The sequence below is a fragment of the Colobus angolensis genome, unplaced genomic scaffold, assembly GCF_000951035.1.
Source record: "Colobus angolensis palliatus isolate OR3802 unplaced genomic scaffold, Cang.pa_1.0 Scaffold68, whole genome shotgun sequence".
Classification (NCBI taxonomy): Eukaryota; Metazoa; Chordata; class Mammalia; order Primates; family Cercopithecidae; genus Colobus; species Colobus angolensis.
The window spans coordinates 4,284,505-4,302,712 of record NW_012120487.1 but is presented as its reverse complement, the minus strand read 5'-3'; the positions used below and the strand labels follow the sequence as shown (position 1 = coordinate 4,302,712).

General features: G+C 50.2%; 1 protein-coding gene across 2 annotated transcripts in view; it reads left to right on the top strand.

The window, feature by feature from the left end:
• Positions 1 to 3,487: 3,487 nt before the first annotated feature.
• Positions 3,488 to 18,208, top strand: part of TTC39A (tetratricopeptide repeat domain 39A) — a 58,440-nt gene continuing 43,719 nt past the window's right edge. The window contains exons 1-2 of one of the 2 annotated variants that reach the window (XM_011926250.1): positions 3,488 to 3,613; positions 5,539 to 5,610. In XM_011926250.1, the coding sequence (XP_011781640.1) occupies positions 3,561 to 3,613; positions 5,539 to 5,610 (125 nt within the window). In that variant the 5' untranslated portion in view covers positions 3,488 to 3,560. The remainder of the gene's footprint in view (positions 3,614 to 5,538; positions 5,611 to 18,208) is intronic. The other variant, XM_011926252.1, reaches the window with a different exon arrangement.

Genomic DNA, 18,208 nt, shown 5'->3' with positions numbered 1-18,208 from the left:
CCAGATTTTGCGCCTCTACATGAGTTAAAGATCCTTCTAGGCACTGTGACATACAGAGACCTGGATGGGGTAGAGGCTGTACTTAATTGAATCAAAACTCTGGACCTAGAATGGGTAGAAGCAGGTTAGGAGCCCTCCACCCTTGCTCCCTTGTAGCATACTGCCTTAACCACATACAAGCAAAAGAAAACCCTGATGCATCTCAGCTTCCTGAGCAAGTTCCTGGCCTTGTAGAGGGAATCCAGACCTTGGAGTTTTATGAACATTGGCCTAAATTCTGGTCTTACCATTTCCTGGCTGTGTGTTTTTGGGTAAATCTGTTAACCTCTGTGGTCCTCAGGGATAACAGTTCCCTTACAGGATTGTTGCCAGGATTAAAGATGATAGATACAGGTTGGGTGTGGTGGCTCATGCCTGTAATCCCAGAATTTTGGGAGGCCCAGGCAGGAGGATTGCTTGATTCCAGAAGTTCCAGACCAGCCTCGACAACATAGCAACACTCTGTCTCTACAAAAAAGTATATATATATTTAAAAATTAGCCAGGCATGGTGACATGCACCTGAAGTCCTAGCTACTCAGGAGACTGAGGTGGGAGGATCACTTGAAGCCAGGAGTTCGAGGCTGCAAGTGAGCTGTGATCACACCACTGCACTCCAGACTGGGCAATAGATCGAGACACTGAAAAAGATGATGGATACAAAGTCATGGTTTCTGTTACATGGCAGATATTCACTAAGAGCTGCCATGCCCATGTTTAAAAAGAAGAGGTAACAATACATTTTCGGAAAATGTGAATCTGAATAAAGAAGATAAACTTCAGTTATCTTGGAAGTTCATTTATATAGAACCCTTCATTGCCCTCTGATTCTGGATAAAACTTTCACTATAGGAGGTGCAGGTAACACTATGTGTCCAGCACTGTTCTGTTTTGCTTGCATTAATCCTTAAAACAACCGTTGTAATAGGTGCTATTATCCTCATTTTACTGATAAGAAAACAGACACAAAGAGGTGGAGTAACTTACCTGGTTGTGTGGATACCTAGTGGTGGGGCCAAGATTTTAACCTAAGCAGTGTGGCTCCAATGGAAGGGAGGATGGGAAGAATAAAACCTGTTCTACCTTGGGTTTATTACATGATTCAAAATAAGCTTGAAAAAGTGGCTCATAAATGCTTTGTGCACTTAATAACTTGCGTGGCAGGAAAGCTAGGGCTGGGGTTAAGATACAGACCCTCAAGTCGGGCTGTGTGTTGAGTTCTAGCTCTGCCACTTAACTAGTTTGTGTGATCTTGAGCAAATTAATTCCTCTCTGCCTCACTTTTTCAACTATAAAATTGGGATTGTAAAAGAACATACATGTTAGGATTATTTTGAGGATTAAATGCGTTGGCACATGTGAAGAGTTTAAAATAGTGCCCAAGTAACATAATTCTAAACAGATGAGGAAGAAGAAAGAAGCCTTGAAGATTACGAACCCCGGGATTGAATTCCAGCTCCTGATTTGATCTTAGGAACATTTCTAAACTTCTGACCCAGATATTCTTAAAACAGTTGTCTAGATTAGAGGTAGACATGTAAAGGCTCTCTGCATAGTGCCTGTCACTGGGTAGAAGCTTAATAGATATTAGTTCCTTCTTTATTTACTCACCATTGAGTACCTACTATGTACAGCAATAGTGCTGGGCTCTGTAGAAGACACGAGATACTGTCTCTACCTTCAGAGAAAAATCTGAAATACCATTGTAAATAACTTATCCAAGGATTTTAAAATACGTAATACTAAATGCTGTGAGGGAGACAGATTAAAATGTAACCTCTGAAAAGGGAGAGACTGCTCCAATGGGGAGATCCTGGATGGCTTCCTGGTGGAAGTCGTGCTGGCTGTGGGCTGAGAGGCTTGGTGAGATTAATCCTTTTAACAGTAAACTGGGCTCTGGACCCGTAGGAGGTCTGGCTTCTGAGGTCCTGTGCCTCTTCTTGCCTATGAACCCAGGAGAAAGTTGGCTATTATCTAAGTGCCTAGTGCTGGCCAAGCTGGACAAGGCTCTGGACTAAGGGGTTTGGATCCCTGGGCATACTGTAACTGGAATTTACAGATTTAGAAGCTCTAGCTTTGTGATCAGATAAGCAGCATTCTCGGGCCCTTGTTGATTTGTAAAAACCATGATATGAGTGAAAGAGAGAAAGGTCATGTTCTCTGCTGCCTACCGGGGAAGAGTGAGAGACATTGCCCAAATGGTCCTTGGAGCCTCTGCCCTCTGGGCAGCTTTGCCCAAGGTCTCCCGCTCCATGCTCAGCCCACCCATGGTTCATAGGCTGGGTGGGAGGAAAATACCAGATTGGGCAGAGAAGCCTGGGTGTAAGACCTGACTTCACAAATTGGTTTCAGGAAAGGTCGTTCACCCCTCTGAACCTGTTTCATCAACTGTGAAATGGGGATAAGTGAGTATGTAATAAGATGTAGATAAATAAGAACTGGTATAAACTGCCTGGCTCAGGGCTTGACACATGGGAGAACACCTGACATGTGAGAACCAGTCACCACTTATTGGACACAAGATTTGTGTTGCACAAGTACCTAGGATACAGACCCAGCTCAGAAGGAAACAAAAATGGGCCTTAACCACCCTGCCCTGTGTTCCACCCCCCACCTTCTCTGATGAGCTAAGTCTCCAGGGGTCCCTGAATCCAATCTTCACACTAGAGCTGGAGCAGGCCTTCTCAAATGCCTCCTCAGGGTGCTCCCCTACTCCGTGTCCTTAGTTAGGCCTCCCATAAAAGCCCCTGGACTGCATGCCGGGGGATCCCCTTGCTCCAGAGCTGATTCTGCTTGGTGGTGGTAATTTAAAGTAAAAACCAAAAATGTACACGGCCTAAGATAAAATATGGAGATGGAGCTGTGGCTCTTTCTTCTCTGTCCCCCAACCTGCCACGAGGGACTGGACTCAGAAGTCGGTGAAGTGGGTCACTCCAGGGCCTGGCCTGGCCTGCAGCCTCCACCCTCAGGCCCAGACAGCTGCTCTCCACTTCCCTGCCCATCAGTCCCCTGCTGCTGGTGCTCTGTGCCTAGCATTTGACTCAGTCCGAGCCTATGACCGCGTTCAGGCGAGGCCCTAGCAAAACTGGCTCTGCATGTAGGGAGGAGGGAACAGGGTCGGTGGTGCTGCTATGTCCCGCAGGGACCCTGGTAAGGCCATCGTGCTGCCCCTTCAGTTTGGAGGCTGGGATCTGGACAGAGTGGGAGACCGGCCGCTGGCCCCCTTGTGACCTTGGACAAAGCCTGGAGCTCCGTTTCTCCCGGTGCCCAGTGAGGGGTTTCGGAGTGTTCGGAGTCCTTTCTGGTCCTGGGTGGGAGTGGGCTTGCCTAGGGGACCTCAGGCCTGCTCCAGGGACACCTACGCCCTTCCACTTTGGGGCAGGGAGGCGCCGGTCCAGGGCGGGGAGGAGCCACGGGTCCCGCCCTGCCCGCCTCGTCCAGGTGCTGCCACCGTAGCTGCCACTGCCGCCGCCGCAGCCGCGGGGGGCCGCCCGCGCCCCCGTCTGAGCCCGCTCAGCGCCCATGGCCTTTCTGACCACCTGGAAGGAGGCGGCCTCCCGGAAAAGCGACCGCAGGTACCGGGCAGGGGCGGGGACTCGGCGGAAGGCGCGGACGGGACCAAGGGGCCGCCGGAAGACCCAACCGAGGTCGGGGAAACAGCTGAGGGGCACAGCTGGGGAAAGGGTTTGCGGCTGCTGGGCGTGGAGGTCGGCCGGAGGCCCGGGAGGGGCAGCGCCGTGCGCCCCCTGCTTTCTCACCTCGCCCCCAGCAGGGCGGGGACTGGGGAGGGTAGACGCGGTCCCACCTGAGCGCCGCTCAGTGTCGCAAAACGCGGGCCACCTGCGAAGGCAAACTCGGTGAGCGGGACCTCAGGCGGGGCTGGCGGTCAGGTGTGGGCAGCGGCGTCTGCGCTCAGCCCTCCATCCTCTCACCTGGTTCTCCCCAGGTCTGCGTGAGCCAAGTGTGGGCACGCTGTGTGCCCGGACAGATGAAGCCAGGGCGCTGTGTCCCTGAGGGGTTGTCCACATCCGAGGAGCAGGTGGGGGAACTCCTGGGTTCCAGTCCCAGTCCAGGGTGAGTTATGTGCACCCCAGCTCCTCCAAGACGAGCCCTCCAGGGTGTGTCAGCCATCTCCCTAGCTGGCCCTACCTCCGGGATAAGTTAGTGGGCCCCAGTTGTGCTCCTGTGAGAGGGGACCACAGGCCTGACCTCTCTTCGGAGGTTCAGCCCTCCCTGCATATTTACATCTTCTGAGGTTCAGCCCTCCCCTTCATACTTACATCTTTAAAGTTCACCCTGCTGTGCCAGGGAGAGGGGAATGCAACTGTCCTCCCCACACCTCCATCTGACTGTCCTGTGAACACCTCAAACTTGGCAAGCCCCAAACCTGTTCCTCCTCCAGTGTCCCCTTGTCAGTGAATGGTTGCCCAAGCCCGAAACCAGGGAGTCATCCCTGACACCCCCTACCTTACTCCCACCCTCGTCTACAAGTCCTGTTGATTTTACCTCCCAATGTCTCTCAAAGCTGTTTATTCTCCTTGGACTATTGCATCAGGCCCCTTTCCCCAGCTCCTCCAGGCTCTCCCTTTCTACACATCCTTTCTAAAGCACAAACCAGACCAAGCCATTTTCTACTTTAAAACCCTTCCATGGGCCAGGCATAGTGGCTCATGCCTGTAATCCCAACACTTTGGGAGGCCAAGCGGGAGGATCGCTTGAGCCCAGGAATTTGAGAGCAGCCTAGGACACATAGCAAGACCCTCTCTATATATAAATAAAGGAAAAAACATTAAAGAAAATAAAACCCTTCCATGGCTCTCCACCACCCTTTGGCAGCTCTCATTCAGCCTTTCAGCACACATTGTTGAGACTGGTGTGCTGGGCCAGCACTGTACTAGGCCCTGCAGGTATGGTGTTACTTCAGACATACAGGTCCTGCTCTTAGCGACCAGGTTCTAGTGGGAGAGAGACATAAACAAGTAGACAAACAAGTAAACATCAGAAATGGATGCTGGGCGAGGTGTACAATAAGATAATGTGATGGACAGTAACATTGGCAGTGCTGAAGCATTGCAGGCAGGTTAGCTCACATCAAAGCCTGAGCTGTGTCTGAGAAGAAAGGAGGGCGAGTGATGGAAGATCACTGAGACCCAGGAATCAGGCTGGCCAGAACGAACAGGACCAGGAATTTAGGTTTCACTGTGTGGTGGTAAACCACTAGAGAGCTTTAGCAGGGCATTTACTTATTTAAAGATGACCATGCTGTCCTATGGAGAAAGGATTTTTGTGGACAGACCATTTCAATGCTGGATCACTGTCACCTCTTCCTTTTCTGTTTCTCCACTACTTATGGAAAGGGGACAGGGCTCATTTGTCCCCATGTTCCCAGAGCACAGCACATAATGGGGCTCAGAGTGCATTTCGGTTTTGATGAGGACATGAGTGGATGATTTCTGAGGAGCACGAGATCCCTGGGCCACATGGCTTTCTTGCCTTCCAGGACCTGCCCTGCCTGGGAGAATCCAGCTGTGCATCATCCTGTGAGCACCTGGGAGCTTTTGGGGTCTCCTGTGTGTGTATGTTACTCACCTCTCAGTGTGCAGGGAGAGCAGAGGGGAGGCTGGCGTGATGGTCCAGGAGAGAGATGCTGAGGTGTGGGTTAGGAGAATGGAGGGAATGTGAGACAGACTCTAAGAAGGAAGAATTGAGAAGCAGTGAATGGACAGGCTGAGGAGAAGGTGTGGGGGTGGTCTCTGGTCAAGCAGAGGCCTCCACATCCCCCAATGGGCCTGTGTGAGGAAGTGCACTGTGAGCCTGCGCACATGCGCCTTTGTACTTCAGCCGGAACTTGCTGGGCACAAATACCCAGAGAATTTGTGTGGACAACTCCTGGTTGCCCACACAAGGTCTCACACCCGAGGCTCAAACCTGGGACTCCATTATCCCAGCTCAGGACCTGTGACCTCTCCACCTTCACCCCTCACCCGCCACACCACCCTGTGTCCCACAGCATAGCCAAGGGCAAAGAACTTGGCAGGGGGATGGAGATGTGGAGGGGTGCTCAACCACTGCTCTGCCGCTTACTTACTGGCTCTTTGACGTTGATTCATTGTCTGATCTGTGTGAGCCTCAGTTTCCTCAGCTGTAAAATAATAGCTACTCTCTGAGCTGTGGAAAGATCTATTGAAGTCATTTGTAAAGGACCTAACAGTCACTGGGGCATATTCGGTGTTCTGGTATGAGGTAATCTCTCGGTACTGGTATGAGGTAATCTTCCTTCCAGGGTATTTCCATTGAGCAGAGGGGATTCTGAAAGGTTTGGGAGTCAATTGTGGGATTCCAGGCACCAGGATTGGGTAGCTGGGAACTGCTGGGAAAAGGAAAGTGGACCATTCTTAACGCCCATGCATCTTACAGTGGGGACCACCCCCTACTCAGCCTACGAATCAGGACCTTCTTAGCCATACCATAGCTAAGTCATGGTAGAAGCACCCACTCGTGGTAGGAGACAGCACCAAAACTACAAGGGAGTATACAGACAGGCAGATTGCTTTGGAGAGAGTAATTGAGTGGCAGATCTGCTGTGGGAGGGAGGGGCCTCCTCAAGACTGGAGAGGCCCAGTCTAGGAGGCTGGAGGCCTGCTAGGACTGCTTTAGTCAGAATTCCTGCTCTTGAGCCTGAATTCTCCTGAGCCTGAGCTGGAGGAGCTCTCAGATGCTTCTAGGTTGGGAGTTTCTAATTTGGTGGCTGGAATCCTTGGGTGGCTTTGGGGTCTCTTCCTTGGGAATTAATTTGGACTTGAGGCCGGTGCTGAGTTTTGACCTCTGTGACTCTCAGATCCTGCAAGTTGTAGCATTTGTGATTCCCAGACCTGTGATTTAAAATTCCAAGTTTTACAGCTTTGAAGCTTTTAATCCCAGGACTCTGCTCTGCCCCCTGTTGCTGAGGATGACTGTAAGGGGTAGGAGAGGGCTCTAGTGTGAGAGGCACATTGTGGTCCCTCAGATCCTCAATCCCTGATGACAAGACCTTGAAAGATATTCAAGCAACCTTTGTCCCACTATCAGTTATGGAGGGGTTTAAACTTGGAACATTTAGGTCCTTTTGGGTGTCATTGAGAAACAGATTTGGGTTGCAACTTCAGTTCTGCCAGCATGCCACATTTCCTGTAACCTCTTCAAATCTGTGATCTGAGGTGCTTGGTTTGCTTTGTTCTTTCCTGAAGATTTCTGCCTCTCAACGCAGTTTCTCTCTGTGGCCAGCTCCATTCTCTCCTAACACTCACCTGCTTCTCCACTCAGTACTAGGCATGGCTGCCAGCAACTTCCAAGCTCAAGTCCCGGGATGGTAAATCAAAGCAGTGAGAAGTACTCTGGAGCCATGTAAGCTGGTTTTGTTTTCTTGGTGTGTGTGGAGGCCTGGGGTGGGGAGGTGTTATTTTTTGTGAGACATCCTTCCTCAGATACATACAGGCTTGTCACCCAGGCTGGAATGCAATGGTGCGATCTCAGCTCACTGCAACCTCCACCTTCCGGGTTCTCCTGCCTCAGCCTCCTGAGTAGCTGGGATTACAGTCATGCACCACCTCGCCCGGATAATTTTGTATTTTTAGTAGAGACGGGGTTTCACCATGTTGGCCAGGCTGATCTCAAACTCCTGACCTCAAGTGATCCGCCCACCTCAGCCTCCCAAAGTGTTGGGATTACAGGCGTGAGCCACTGTGCCTGGCTTTAGGCTGGTTTTGAAGCCTGACTCTGAGACTTTCTAGCAGTATGACTTTTGACAGGCTGTTTAGCTTCTCGTGCCTCAGTTTCCTCATCTGTAAAATAGGGGTAATGTTAGGACTCGTCTCCCAGGATTGTTTTGAGGATCGGATGAGTTAGTTTACCTAAAGCACTGCCTGGCACACTGCTATATCAGCGCACGTGATGATTATAAGAGGAAGGGCTAGGCTGGGCGCGGTGGCTCATGCCTGTAATCCCAGCACTTTGGGAGGCCGAGGTGGGCAGATCACCAGGTCAGCAGATCGAGACCATCCTGGCTAACACGGTGAAACCCTGTCTGTACTAAAAATACAAAAAATTAGCCGGGCGTGGTGGTGGGCGCCTATAGTCCCAGCTACTCGGGAGGCTGAGGCAGGAGAATGGCGTGAACCCGGGAGGCGGAGGAGCTTGCAGTGATCCTCGAGCTACTGCACTTCAGCCTGGAGACAGCGAGACTCCATTTCAAAAAAAAAAGAAGAAGAAGAAGAGCTTCACCAGTTTTAGTCTGAAAAAGCTCAGGAGACTACCCTGACTAGTGCTTCCTTCAACCAATCACTGTTCCCTGAGAGGTGGGGTGAAGTAGGAGGAGGCTCCTCACTCAGCCAATGGGCTGTAGAAGAGGGGAGGAGAAGGGGGGCGTGATGCGGGAGGAGGGCAGCATTTAGCAAATGTGACCACAGAGCAGACCTTAAAGCTGTAATTTCATGACATACCCAAATTATGATATATTTGGAGCACCCTGCCCATTCCTCTGAGTCCTCTGCTGTTTTTGATGTTCTGAGATCTGAAAACCGAAAGGTCCCTCATGGCCCCTCTGGGGGCCTGTGCCACCCACCACTCTTCTGTGTTGTAGCCTTGCCAAACACAGCCATTCTCTCCCTGACTGCCACCACCACCCTGGCCTAGTGGGGGAATGGTCGCTGAGGCACTTTGCAAGATCACCTTTCTTAATTCGTTCCCATTCAGGCTGCTATAATGAAACAACATAAACTGGGTAGCTCATAAACAGCAGAAATGTATTTCTCACAGTTCCGGAGGATGGGAAGTCCCAGATCAAGGCAGATTCAGTATCTGATGAGGGCCTGCTTTCTGGCTCGTAGATGGTGCTTTCTTGCTGCGTCTTCACATGGAAGAAGGGGCGAGGAGTCTCTCTTGAACTTCTTTTATAAGGGCACCAACCCCGTTCATGAGGGCTCTGCACCCATGGCCTAATCACCTCCCAAAGGGCCCACCTCCTAATACCATCATCTTAGGCGTAAGGATTTCCACACATGAATGTTGAGGGGATGCAAACTGTCACTCTATAGCAATAACCCCATGCCATTGGTGGGACAGACCCTTCCCTTAATTTTTCAGCAGCTCGACTGCAGTCAGGCTATACCTTATCTATTTATTTGTTAATTTATTTTGGTAGAGATGGGGTTTCACCATGTTGCCCAGTCTGGTCGTGAACTCCTGGCCTCAAGTGATCCTCCCACCTCAGCCTCCCAAAGTGCTGGGATTATAGGCATGAGCCACCATGCCTGTTCAGGCTTTAATTTTTAAAAACACCTTAGGCAGCAAGGAGTGAGGGACAGATGATTTTATGATGTTATGGCCCTCTCCCCTCAGCCATCCTGGAAGGAGACTTCCTGTAGAACTTCCACATCTGGGAGGGCCCAATGTGTCTTCCAACATCTTCTTTCCCAGGAGAAAAGAGGAATTTTTCTCTTAGCCCAAGATTCCCAAGCCTTCCTTTCTTATGCTAAGATTGGCTATAAAATAATAGATCAGTCTTTCCCAGGTGAACAGCAGTGCAGAAATCTACCACTTTCAAGTAAGATCCTTTCCTGCCCTATAAATGGCTGGTCCTTTGCACCATGACCCCCCTGCCAGAAGGACAATTATATTAGGACTAGGTAGGACATCAGAGACCCCATCCACGTGGAACTGGGCTAAGACACTCCATTCCTTTTGGCTCCTTTTCTTCCCATGGGAGTGAAATTTGTTTTGCCTCCTGCAGCCTCAGGTGTTACTCCTTAGCTTCCCTCTTACAGGGTCTGCTCTGACCAGCACCCACACCCTGCAAGAAGCAGCACTGCTGCCACTCAATTAATTTCAAGCTAAGAAACATCCTTCCTCGGATACATACGGTAGCTAAATCTCAGACTGAAAGAAACTGCTAAGTAAATGAGTATGTGAGCAATTGCTTTACATCTGGATGGTTGAAAGGCATACCAAAGGGCTGTCCCTGAGCACAGGACAGGCCACTCAAAAGAGGATAAATCAGGTTGGGCGCGGTGGCTCACACCTGTAATCCCAGCAGTTTGGGAGGCCAAGGCAGGTGGATCACTTGAGGTCAGGAGTTCAAGACCAGCCTGGCCAACATGGTGAAACCTTGTCTCTACTAAAAATACAAAAATTAGCCAGGCGTGGTGGTGCATGCCCATAATCTCAGCTACTTGGGAGGCTGAGGTGGGAGGATCATTTGAAACCAGGAGTTGGAGGTTGCAGTGAGCCAAGATTGCACCACTACACTACAGCTTGGACAACAGAGTAAGACTCTGTCTCAAAAAAAAAAAAGGAAGATAAATCTCCACTTGACAGTGCTGCACTCGGGTGGGCACCCTTCTCTCCTCCTTTGCTTGCCACTGCTCCCTCCAAGCCCCAGCTCCTCTCCCCTGGACACCTTCTGAACTTGCCTGCTGCCTCCAGAATGTTCTCTTCCCCTTTCTCTGTGATCTGTAATGAAAGAGACCTGCCTTTGACTGTGCCCTAACAGCCAGCATGTGACATGCAGCATCATCTGTAATCCACACAATTCTGACCAGGGAAGCCTTGTTTTCTCCACTTTAATAGATGAGGAAAGTTGGGCACAAGGAGGTGAAGAGTGTTGCCCTGGATTATAGTGAAGAAGCCAAACTTCAGATTCAAATATGCTATTCCCTGCACTATATTGTACTACCGCCCCCAGAAATGGCTTCAGTACCTCTTCATGCTTCCTAACATGCACAGATGTCAGGGTTTTCCTTTTAATATTAGGTGGCTAATTTTGTGTTCTGCTTTCTTCATATTTTTCCGTATTCTAGCAAATTACTTTATGCAGCAAGCCTTTTTATTGAGCCAGGCACTGTTCTAGGCACTGGAAATATATTAGAGAACAAAATAGTAATGCAAAAACAAAAAAATTCATGAAGCTGGGCACAACCACATGTCCCTAGAGTCTCAGCTACTCAGGAGGCTGAGGTGGGAGGATCACTTGAACCCAGGAGTTCAAGACCAGCCTGGGCAATAAAGTGAGACCCCACTCAAAACAAACAAACAAAAACCCTGCCTGTGGAACTTAGTTTAATGGGGAGAGGGAGAATAAATGAATAAGCAAAATAAAAAGCTGTCACATGACAACAAGCACTGTGGAAAAATAATGCAGGGCAGAAGAACTGGGAGGATGGGGGCAGGGGTTCAACTTTAAACAGAATGGGGCCGGGCGCCGTGGCTCACACCTATAATCTCAGCACTTTGGGAGGCTGAGGCGGGCAGATCATTTGAGGTCAGGAGTTTGGGACCAGCCTGGCCGACATGGTGAAATCCAGTCTCTATTAAAAATATAAAAATTAGCCGTGCATGGTGGGGGGCACCTGTAGTCTCAGCTACTCGGGAGGCTGAGGCAGGAGAATCACTTGAACCCGGGAGGCAGAGGTTACAATGAGCTATGACTGTGCCACTGCACTCCAGCCTGGGCGACAGAGTGAGACTCCGTCTCAGAAAAAAATGTATCAAACAGAATGGTCAGGGAAGGCCTCACAGAGACGGTGATATTTGAGCTGAGATCTGAAGAAGGTGAAGTAGTGAATTGTGTGAGAAGAGCATTCCAGGCAGAGGGAATAGCGAGTCCAAAGGGCCTGAAGTAGGAATGTGCCTGGCGTATTTGCAGGTGAGCAAGGAGGCCGGTGTGGCTGAAATAAGAGTGGGAATAAAGGGAAATGATGTCGGGAGATGAGGGGAGTATACAGATTGTGCAGGGCCTCATGAGCCATAGACAGACTAGTTTTTGCACTGAGGAACATGGGGAGCCTTTACAGGGCTTTGAGCAGAGTTGTGATGTGATCTGGCCTAAGGGTCAAATGGGCCTGGTGCTGTGTGGATAATAGACAGTAGCAGACTACGGGTGTGTGCCACCATGCCCAGCTAAGTTTTTATTTTTTGTAGAGACAGGGGTTTCACTATGTTGCCAAGGCTGGTCTCCAACTTCTGGCCTCAAGCAATCCTCCTGCCTTGGCCTCTCGAAGTCCTGGGATTACAGGCAGATGGAGCCAATTTCTACTCCCACCTGCAGTGTGTCAGGTAGCTCATATGCCCTAAAGATATGTAGCTCATTTAATCCTTGCAACAACCTAATGAGGTTGGTGCCATCATCATCCCCATTTCAGAAACGAGGTTGCTGGCCCAGGGTGTCAGGTGCAAGCCCTGGCTTTCAAACCTGCTCTCTGAACTACTGTCCAATTGGAAGAGTTCCTTGGGACTGCTCAGCTAGGACATAGTGGGGCCAGGAGTCCATCCAGATCTTCTTGGCTCTGCATCCCAAGTTCTGACCCCTGAAAGGATGCCACTCAATGCTGGAAACCCCTCATTAGAGCTCTGACCCCTTTTTTCAGTTAGAGCTGTTCTTGGTCCCTTGTGCTAACCCAGGCTCCTTCCTTAGACCTACCCTCAGCAGCTCCCCGAGACCAGACTTGGGTAGAAGAGCCCAGATCCTAGAACACAGACCCTCAGAGCAGGGAGAGCCCTTGAATTCTTGGCCCAAATTTCTCTCCTCTTTATATCTGGTGGGAAGAGGAAGTGCCCCAGAATGAGGCAGTGACTTGCAAATGGTCACATAGCTAGTAGGGGGCAGAGTCCATGCCTGCCCAAGGAGCAGGAATAGATCCTTCCTTAAAGGCCCTTGCCAGAAAATATTTAAGATCTGTCACTGTCACAGCCCTCCGAAGGCCCTTTGTTGATGGGCCTGTTCACTGGCGAATTGCTAACAAGCCCAAGCCTGTAACCTGCGAGGGTGGGGCTCACTCACTTTAAGAAAACCTGCTTTATAGTCACTAGTTCAGAGGGAGAGGAAGGGTTCTAGAGTCTGAAGAGGGGGGATCTGGGCTGGCAGAGGCTGCAGGTGTTGGGGAGGGGCACTTCATGCCAGGGAAAGGCCTGGAGGAAGAGGCTGGGATGGATGCTGAGAAGGGGGAAGGAGTCACCCAAATAATGCTCAGTAATCCGCACAGCATCCCTGAGAGTTTGGTATAATTATTATCCCAGGTTTACAGATGGGAAAACTGAGGTTCTGAGAGGTACAGGCAGAGCTGACTTCATGGCTTAAGCTCTTTCTACAACAATGGTATCATGTGTCACCACTTGCATCCCCCATTTCTATGACCTCTCCCACTTAAAACACCCCTCCTTTCTTCTCCTCTTCCCCTTTTCCCTAGAGAATAAGGAATCAAGACCTGGGTTCGAGCTATGGCTAGATGTTGATCTAAGCCTCTATTTTCTCATCTGTAGTATGGGAGGTGATGCTATTACAAACTTTCTAGGGCATTCTGAGGTCTCACTTAATAGGTATTTATTAAGGGCCTTCTTTTTTTTTTTTTTTTTAGACAAGAGTTTCTCTCTGTCGTCCAGGCTGGAGTGCAATGGTGTGATCTCGGCTCACTGCAAACTCTCCACCTCCTGGGTTCAAGCCTCAGCCTCCTGAGTAGCTGGGATTACAGGTGTCCACCACCACCACTGGCTAATTTTTTTTGTATTTTTAGTAGAGACGGGGTTTCACCATGTTGGCCAGGCTGTTCTTGAACTCTTGACCTCAAGTGATCTGCCCATCTCAGCCTCCCAAAGTGCTGGAATTACAGGCGTGAGCCACTGTGCCCGGCCATATTAAGGGCCTTCTTAAGTTGACAATGGCACGGGTGAAAGCAGTCTGTGAAGGTTCTCAGGGCCATTGAGAGGTGTGGTGACACTGGTGATTTGTTCTTGCATGTTGGGGAGGAAACGAGGGAGAAAAGCAGGCCTGGTATCTCCCAGGTGTAACGTACCAGGAAACAGGTCTCCTGACAGGAGGAAGGCACCCAGGACTCAGGATGCTCTCCCATCGCCTCAAGGTGGGGACACACAGGTGATCCAAGTAAGGTCACCTGAGTTGGGGAGGCAGAAATGGTGATGGTGACTCACAGACCCCCCTGCACTGGGGCTGAGCCAGAGCTCCTGGGGGCTGGGAATGGCCTGGGTGGGGCCCTCCTGAGGGGTGGGCCACTCTGATGTGCTGACTCACCAGGTGAGTGGCTCCAGCATCACTGTCCCTGTGGTGGTGTGCGGAGAGTTCCAGCTCTAAAGGCAGCTCTTCTGCTTCCCTTACTGAGCTCATTTTTCATCTGTGAAATGGGGAGGAAAGTAGTGTCTAGTGGTACACCACAACCATCACCAGGGCATTTATATAGCACTCTGCTATTTTCTTTATTTTTTTTTTGAGACAGGGTCTTGCTCTGTTACACAGGCTGGAGTGCAGTGGCACCATCACGGCTCACTGCAGCCTCAACCTCCTGTGCTCAATTGATCCTCCTGCCTCAGACTCTGGAGTAGCTGGGACTGCGTACCCCATGCCGGGCTTTTTTTTTTCTGAGATGGAATTTCACTCTTGTTGCCCAGGCTGGAGTGCAATGGTGCTATCTTGACTCACTGCAACCTCCACCTCCCGGGTTCAAGCGATTCTTCTGCCTCAGCCTTCCAAGTAGCTGGGATTACAGGCATGTACCACCATGCCTAGCCAATTTTGTATTTTTAGTAGAGTCAGGGTTTCTCCATGTTGGTCAGGCTGGTCTTGAACTCCTGACCTCAGGTGATCCACTCACCTCAGCCTCCCAAACTGCTGGGATCACAGGCATGAGCCACCACACCCGGCGTGGCTTTTTTTTTTTTTTTTTTTGTAGAAACACGGTCTCACCATGTTGCCCAGGCTGGTCTCAAACTCCTGGGCTCATGCAGTCCGCCTGCTTTGGCCTCCTAAAGTGCTGGGATTACAGGTGTGAGCCACCGTGCTCAGCTTATATATGAATTCTTAATACTCAGAGCAACCTTGGAAGTCGGCAATATTATTTCCATTTTACTGATGAGGAAACTGAGGCTCAGAGAGGTGGTAAAGTGAAAATTAAACAAGATGATCCATGGTATACACTGAACACCATGTGTAGCATGTAAAAAGCCTTTGATGTGTGTCAGCCAGTGTTATAATAACCTCAGAGGAAAACTGTAAAGTGCTAGGCCCCGCATTAGTGTCTGGTGACTAGTCAGGTACCTGAGGTCAGGCCTGAGACACAGAGATGAATCAGACCAGGCCCTACCCTCCAGAAGCAGAAAGTCATACACAAACCTCACTCCTCGCTCCCCACCACCTCAAACACGCATACCACACACAGACAGGGACAGCCCAGGGTGATTAAGGTAGGTCAGAGGGGGTTAGGGCGGTGGGTGCACAGGGAGCCCCTGACCCGTCAATGGAGGGAGGGCTTCCTGGAAGAGGTGACATCTGAACTGAAACCTGCAGGATGAGGAGGAGTTTTGGCATATGGCAAAATGTCAACAAATGTTGGTCAAATACAGTAAAGGTTTACCTTAGAGCTAATACAGCTTATAGTTTCAGGATTCCTCATTTACCTGGCCCCTTCCAAGGCTCTGGGGGAACCCTGGCAATTTTATACAGGCTGACTATCCCTAACCCAAAATGCTCTGGACCAGAAGTGTTTCAATTTTTGGATTTTTATGGATTTTGGAATATTTGCACATGCATAATGAATTATCCCGGGGATGGGATCCAAGCCTAAACATGAAATTCATTTGTGTTTCATGTACACCTTACACACATAACCTAATGGTAATTTTTTTTTTGGCGGCGGGGGGACAGAGTTTTGCTCTTGTTGCCCAGGCAGGAGTGCAATGGCGTGATCTCGGCTCATTGTAACCTTCGCATTCTGGGTTCAAGCGATTCTCCTGCCTCAGCTTCCCGAGTAGCTGGGATCAGAGGCATGTGCCACCACGCCTGGCTAATTTTGTATTTTTAGTAGAGATGGGTTTCTCCATGTTGGTCAGGCTGGTCTCGAACTCCTGACCTCAGGTGATCTGCCCGCCTCGGCCTCCCAAAGTGCTAGGATTACAGGCATGAGCCACCGTGTCCGGCCGCCTAAAGGTAATTTTATACAATATTGTTAGTAATTTTGTGCATGAAACAAAGTTTGTGTACACTGAACCATCAGAAAACAGAAGTGTCACTCTCTCAGTCACCCATGTGGACAACCTGTGATTATTTGGCATCACCATCATTTTTGACTCTGAATTTATGTGCTCCCAATAAGCATTTTTTTACCCTTATTCACACATAAGTACTTAACAATAAAAATATAACATGCCATTAATGCAGTGAAAAAATAAAGTGTTCAGGGTAACTCAGCAGCACGTGAGCATCAGTAGAATGCCTGTGGCCGCTGTGACAACAGCACAGCAAACATGGCAGGCCTGCAGTCTCCAACTACAGTGCTGAAAAAGCTTCAAGTTTCAGCCTGGGTGTGGTGGTTTACGCCTGTAATTCCACTGTGGGAGGCCAAGGTAGGCGGATCACTTGAGGTCCAGAGTTTGAGACCAGCCTGGCCAACAGGGCAAAACCCTGTCTCTACTAAAAATACAAAAATCAGCTGGGCATGGTGGCACATCCCTGTAATCTCAGCTACTCGGGAGGGTGTGAGATGAGAATCACTTCAACCCTGGAGATGGAGGTTGTGGTGAGCCGAGATCACGAGATCGTGCCACTGCACTCCAGCCTGGACAACACAGTGAGACTCTGTCTCAAAAAAAAAGAGAAAAAAAAAAAGCTTCAAATTTTGGAGCATTCTGGATTTCAGTTTTTCAAATTAGGAATGCTCAACCTGTATTGGTAAATTTGTATTTTTTTTTTGAACAGTGGCCTCCCCATTGTAAGCTTCTGGATCCACTCCCGGTTACACGAACGACTAACAAGTGACAAAGGAGGAAGGTGTGTTCCACACAGAAGGAACAGCATGTTTGAATGCCTAGAGATTTGAAAGTGCATGGCATGCGATAGGGGCCCCAGCCTCATCACCCTCTTTACACGTACTGCTGGTGGCCTCACCATCCTCACCCTTTCCCACCTCCATGCCTTCATCCATGCTGCTCCCGGATCTGGTACACCCTCTCCACGACTTCAGTTTGTTTAAATAATATAAACTTCAAGGCTCAGTTCTGTCAACACCTCTTCCAGGAAGCTCCCCAGGCTCTCCCCTTGTCTGAATTCTTTATAGTTGCTGGTGGATGTCATCATAGCTTACTTCTAGTAGTTAATTATCTTTTTCGTGCCTGTATATGAGACTCCCAGAGATGGGATGATTCTTGCAAATGAGCACCTGGCCGCTGCTCACAAATGGGCAGGATGGGACTTCACTGCCTTTCCAGGCAGCCTGCTTAGATTTAAGCAGCTACCACCAAGCCCAAACTGCCTGGCTCCCCTGGGATCTGGTGCAAGTCCTGTCCCCACCGTGGTTGCTTCTGCAGGCTGTCCCCTTCTGCTTCTTCTTCTGGCGTCCTCGAGGTCATGGTTGCTCCAGGGGAGCTACAGTCCTTCCTTACTTCTGTCCCTTCCTTTGTCAAGGGACAGCTCTAATGGCAGCCACATGCTCTGATGAGTCATGGTTAAGAGCAGCATCTGGAGCCAGGAGGTGGTGGCTGGTTAACTCTTCATGGGCCAGTGGCTCTCTCTGCCAGAAGATCAGGTCAGGTGGAGACACTCGCCTCTGGGCTCGGTGCACAGTGGACATTTGGGGAGTGTTGTGGGTGACCCCCACACAAGCACTGGGAATGCCAGGGAGAGGGGGCCAAGTGGGGAAGGGGCCAGAGTGTTGGCTTTGGATTCAGGAGGGATGGATTCCAGGCCTAGCTTGCCACTTACTAGGTGAGTGACCATGCGTGAATCAAATGAACCGCATGTCTCAGTTTTCCCATCTATAAAATAGCAATTATGGGGATCATTTGAGAAGGCAGTGTGAACTGCCAGCTAGCGGTGACTGCTAAACCGCGTTTTTCCCGCCTTCTGGTCTCCTGCAGTCACTCAGTGGGCAAGATGGTGGGATTAAAATCCAGGCCTGGCTCTGGGGGCTGTCTTTGTCTGCACCAATGCCCTAATTAATGCGGGAGCATGGTGACGGCTCAGGTGGGGGCCGCTTCGGAGCAGGAGCTGTGGGGAGGGGAAGTGACAGTAAAGTGGACCTCAGGTCCCGGAGAACTTCTAGCGCCAAATAGGTGGGGACGTGTGAGGAGGGCGCGAGCTCCCCGGCCCGGGCGGTGTCTGCGCAGAGGGCGCCGGGCTCTCACCTGTCGGAGCAGGG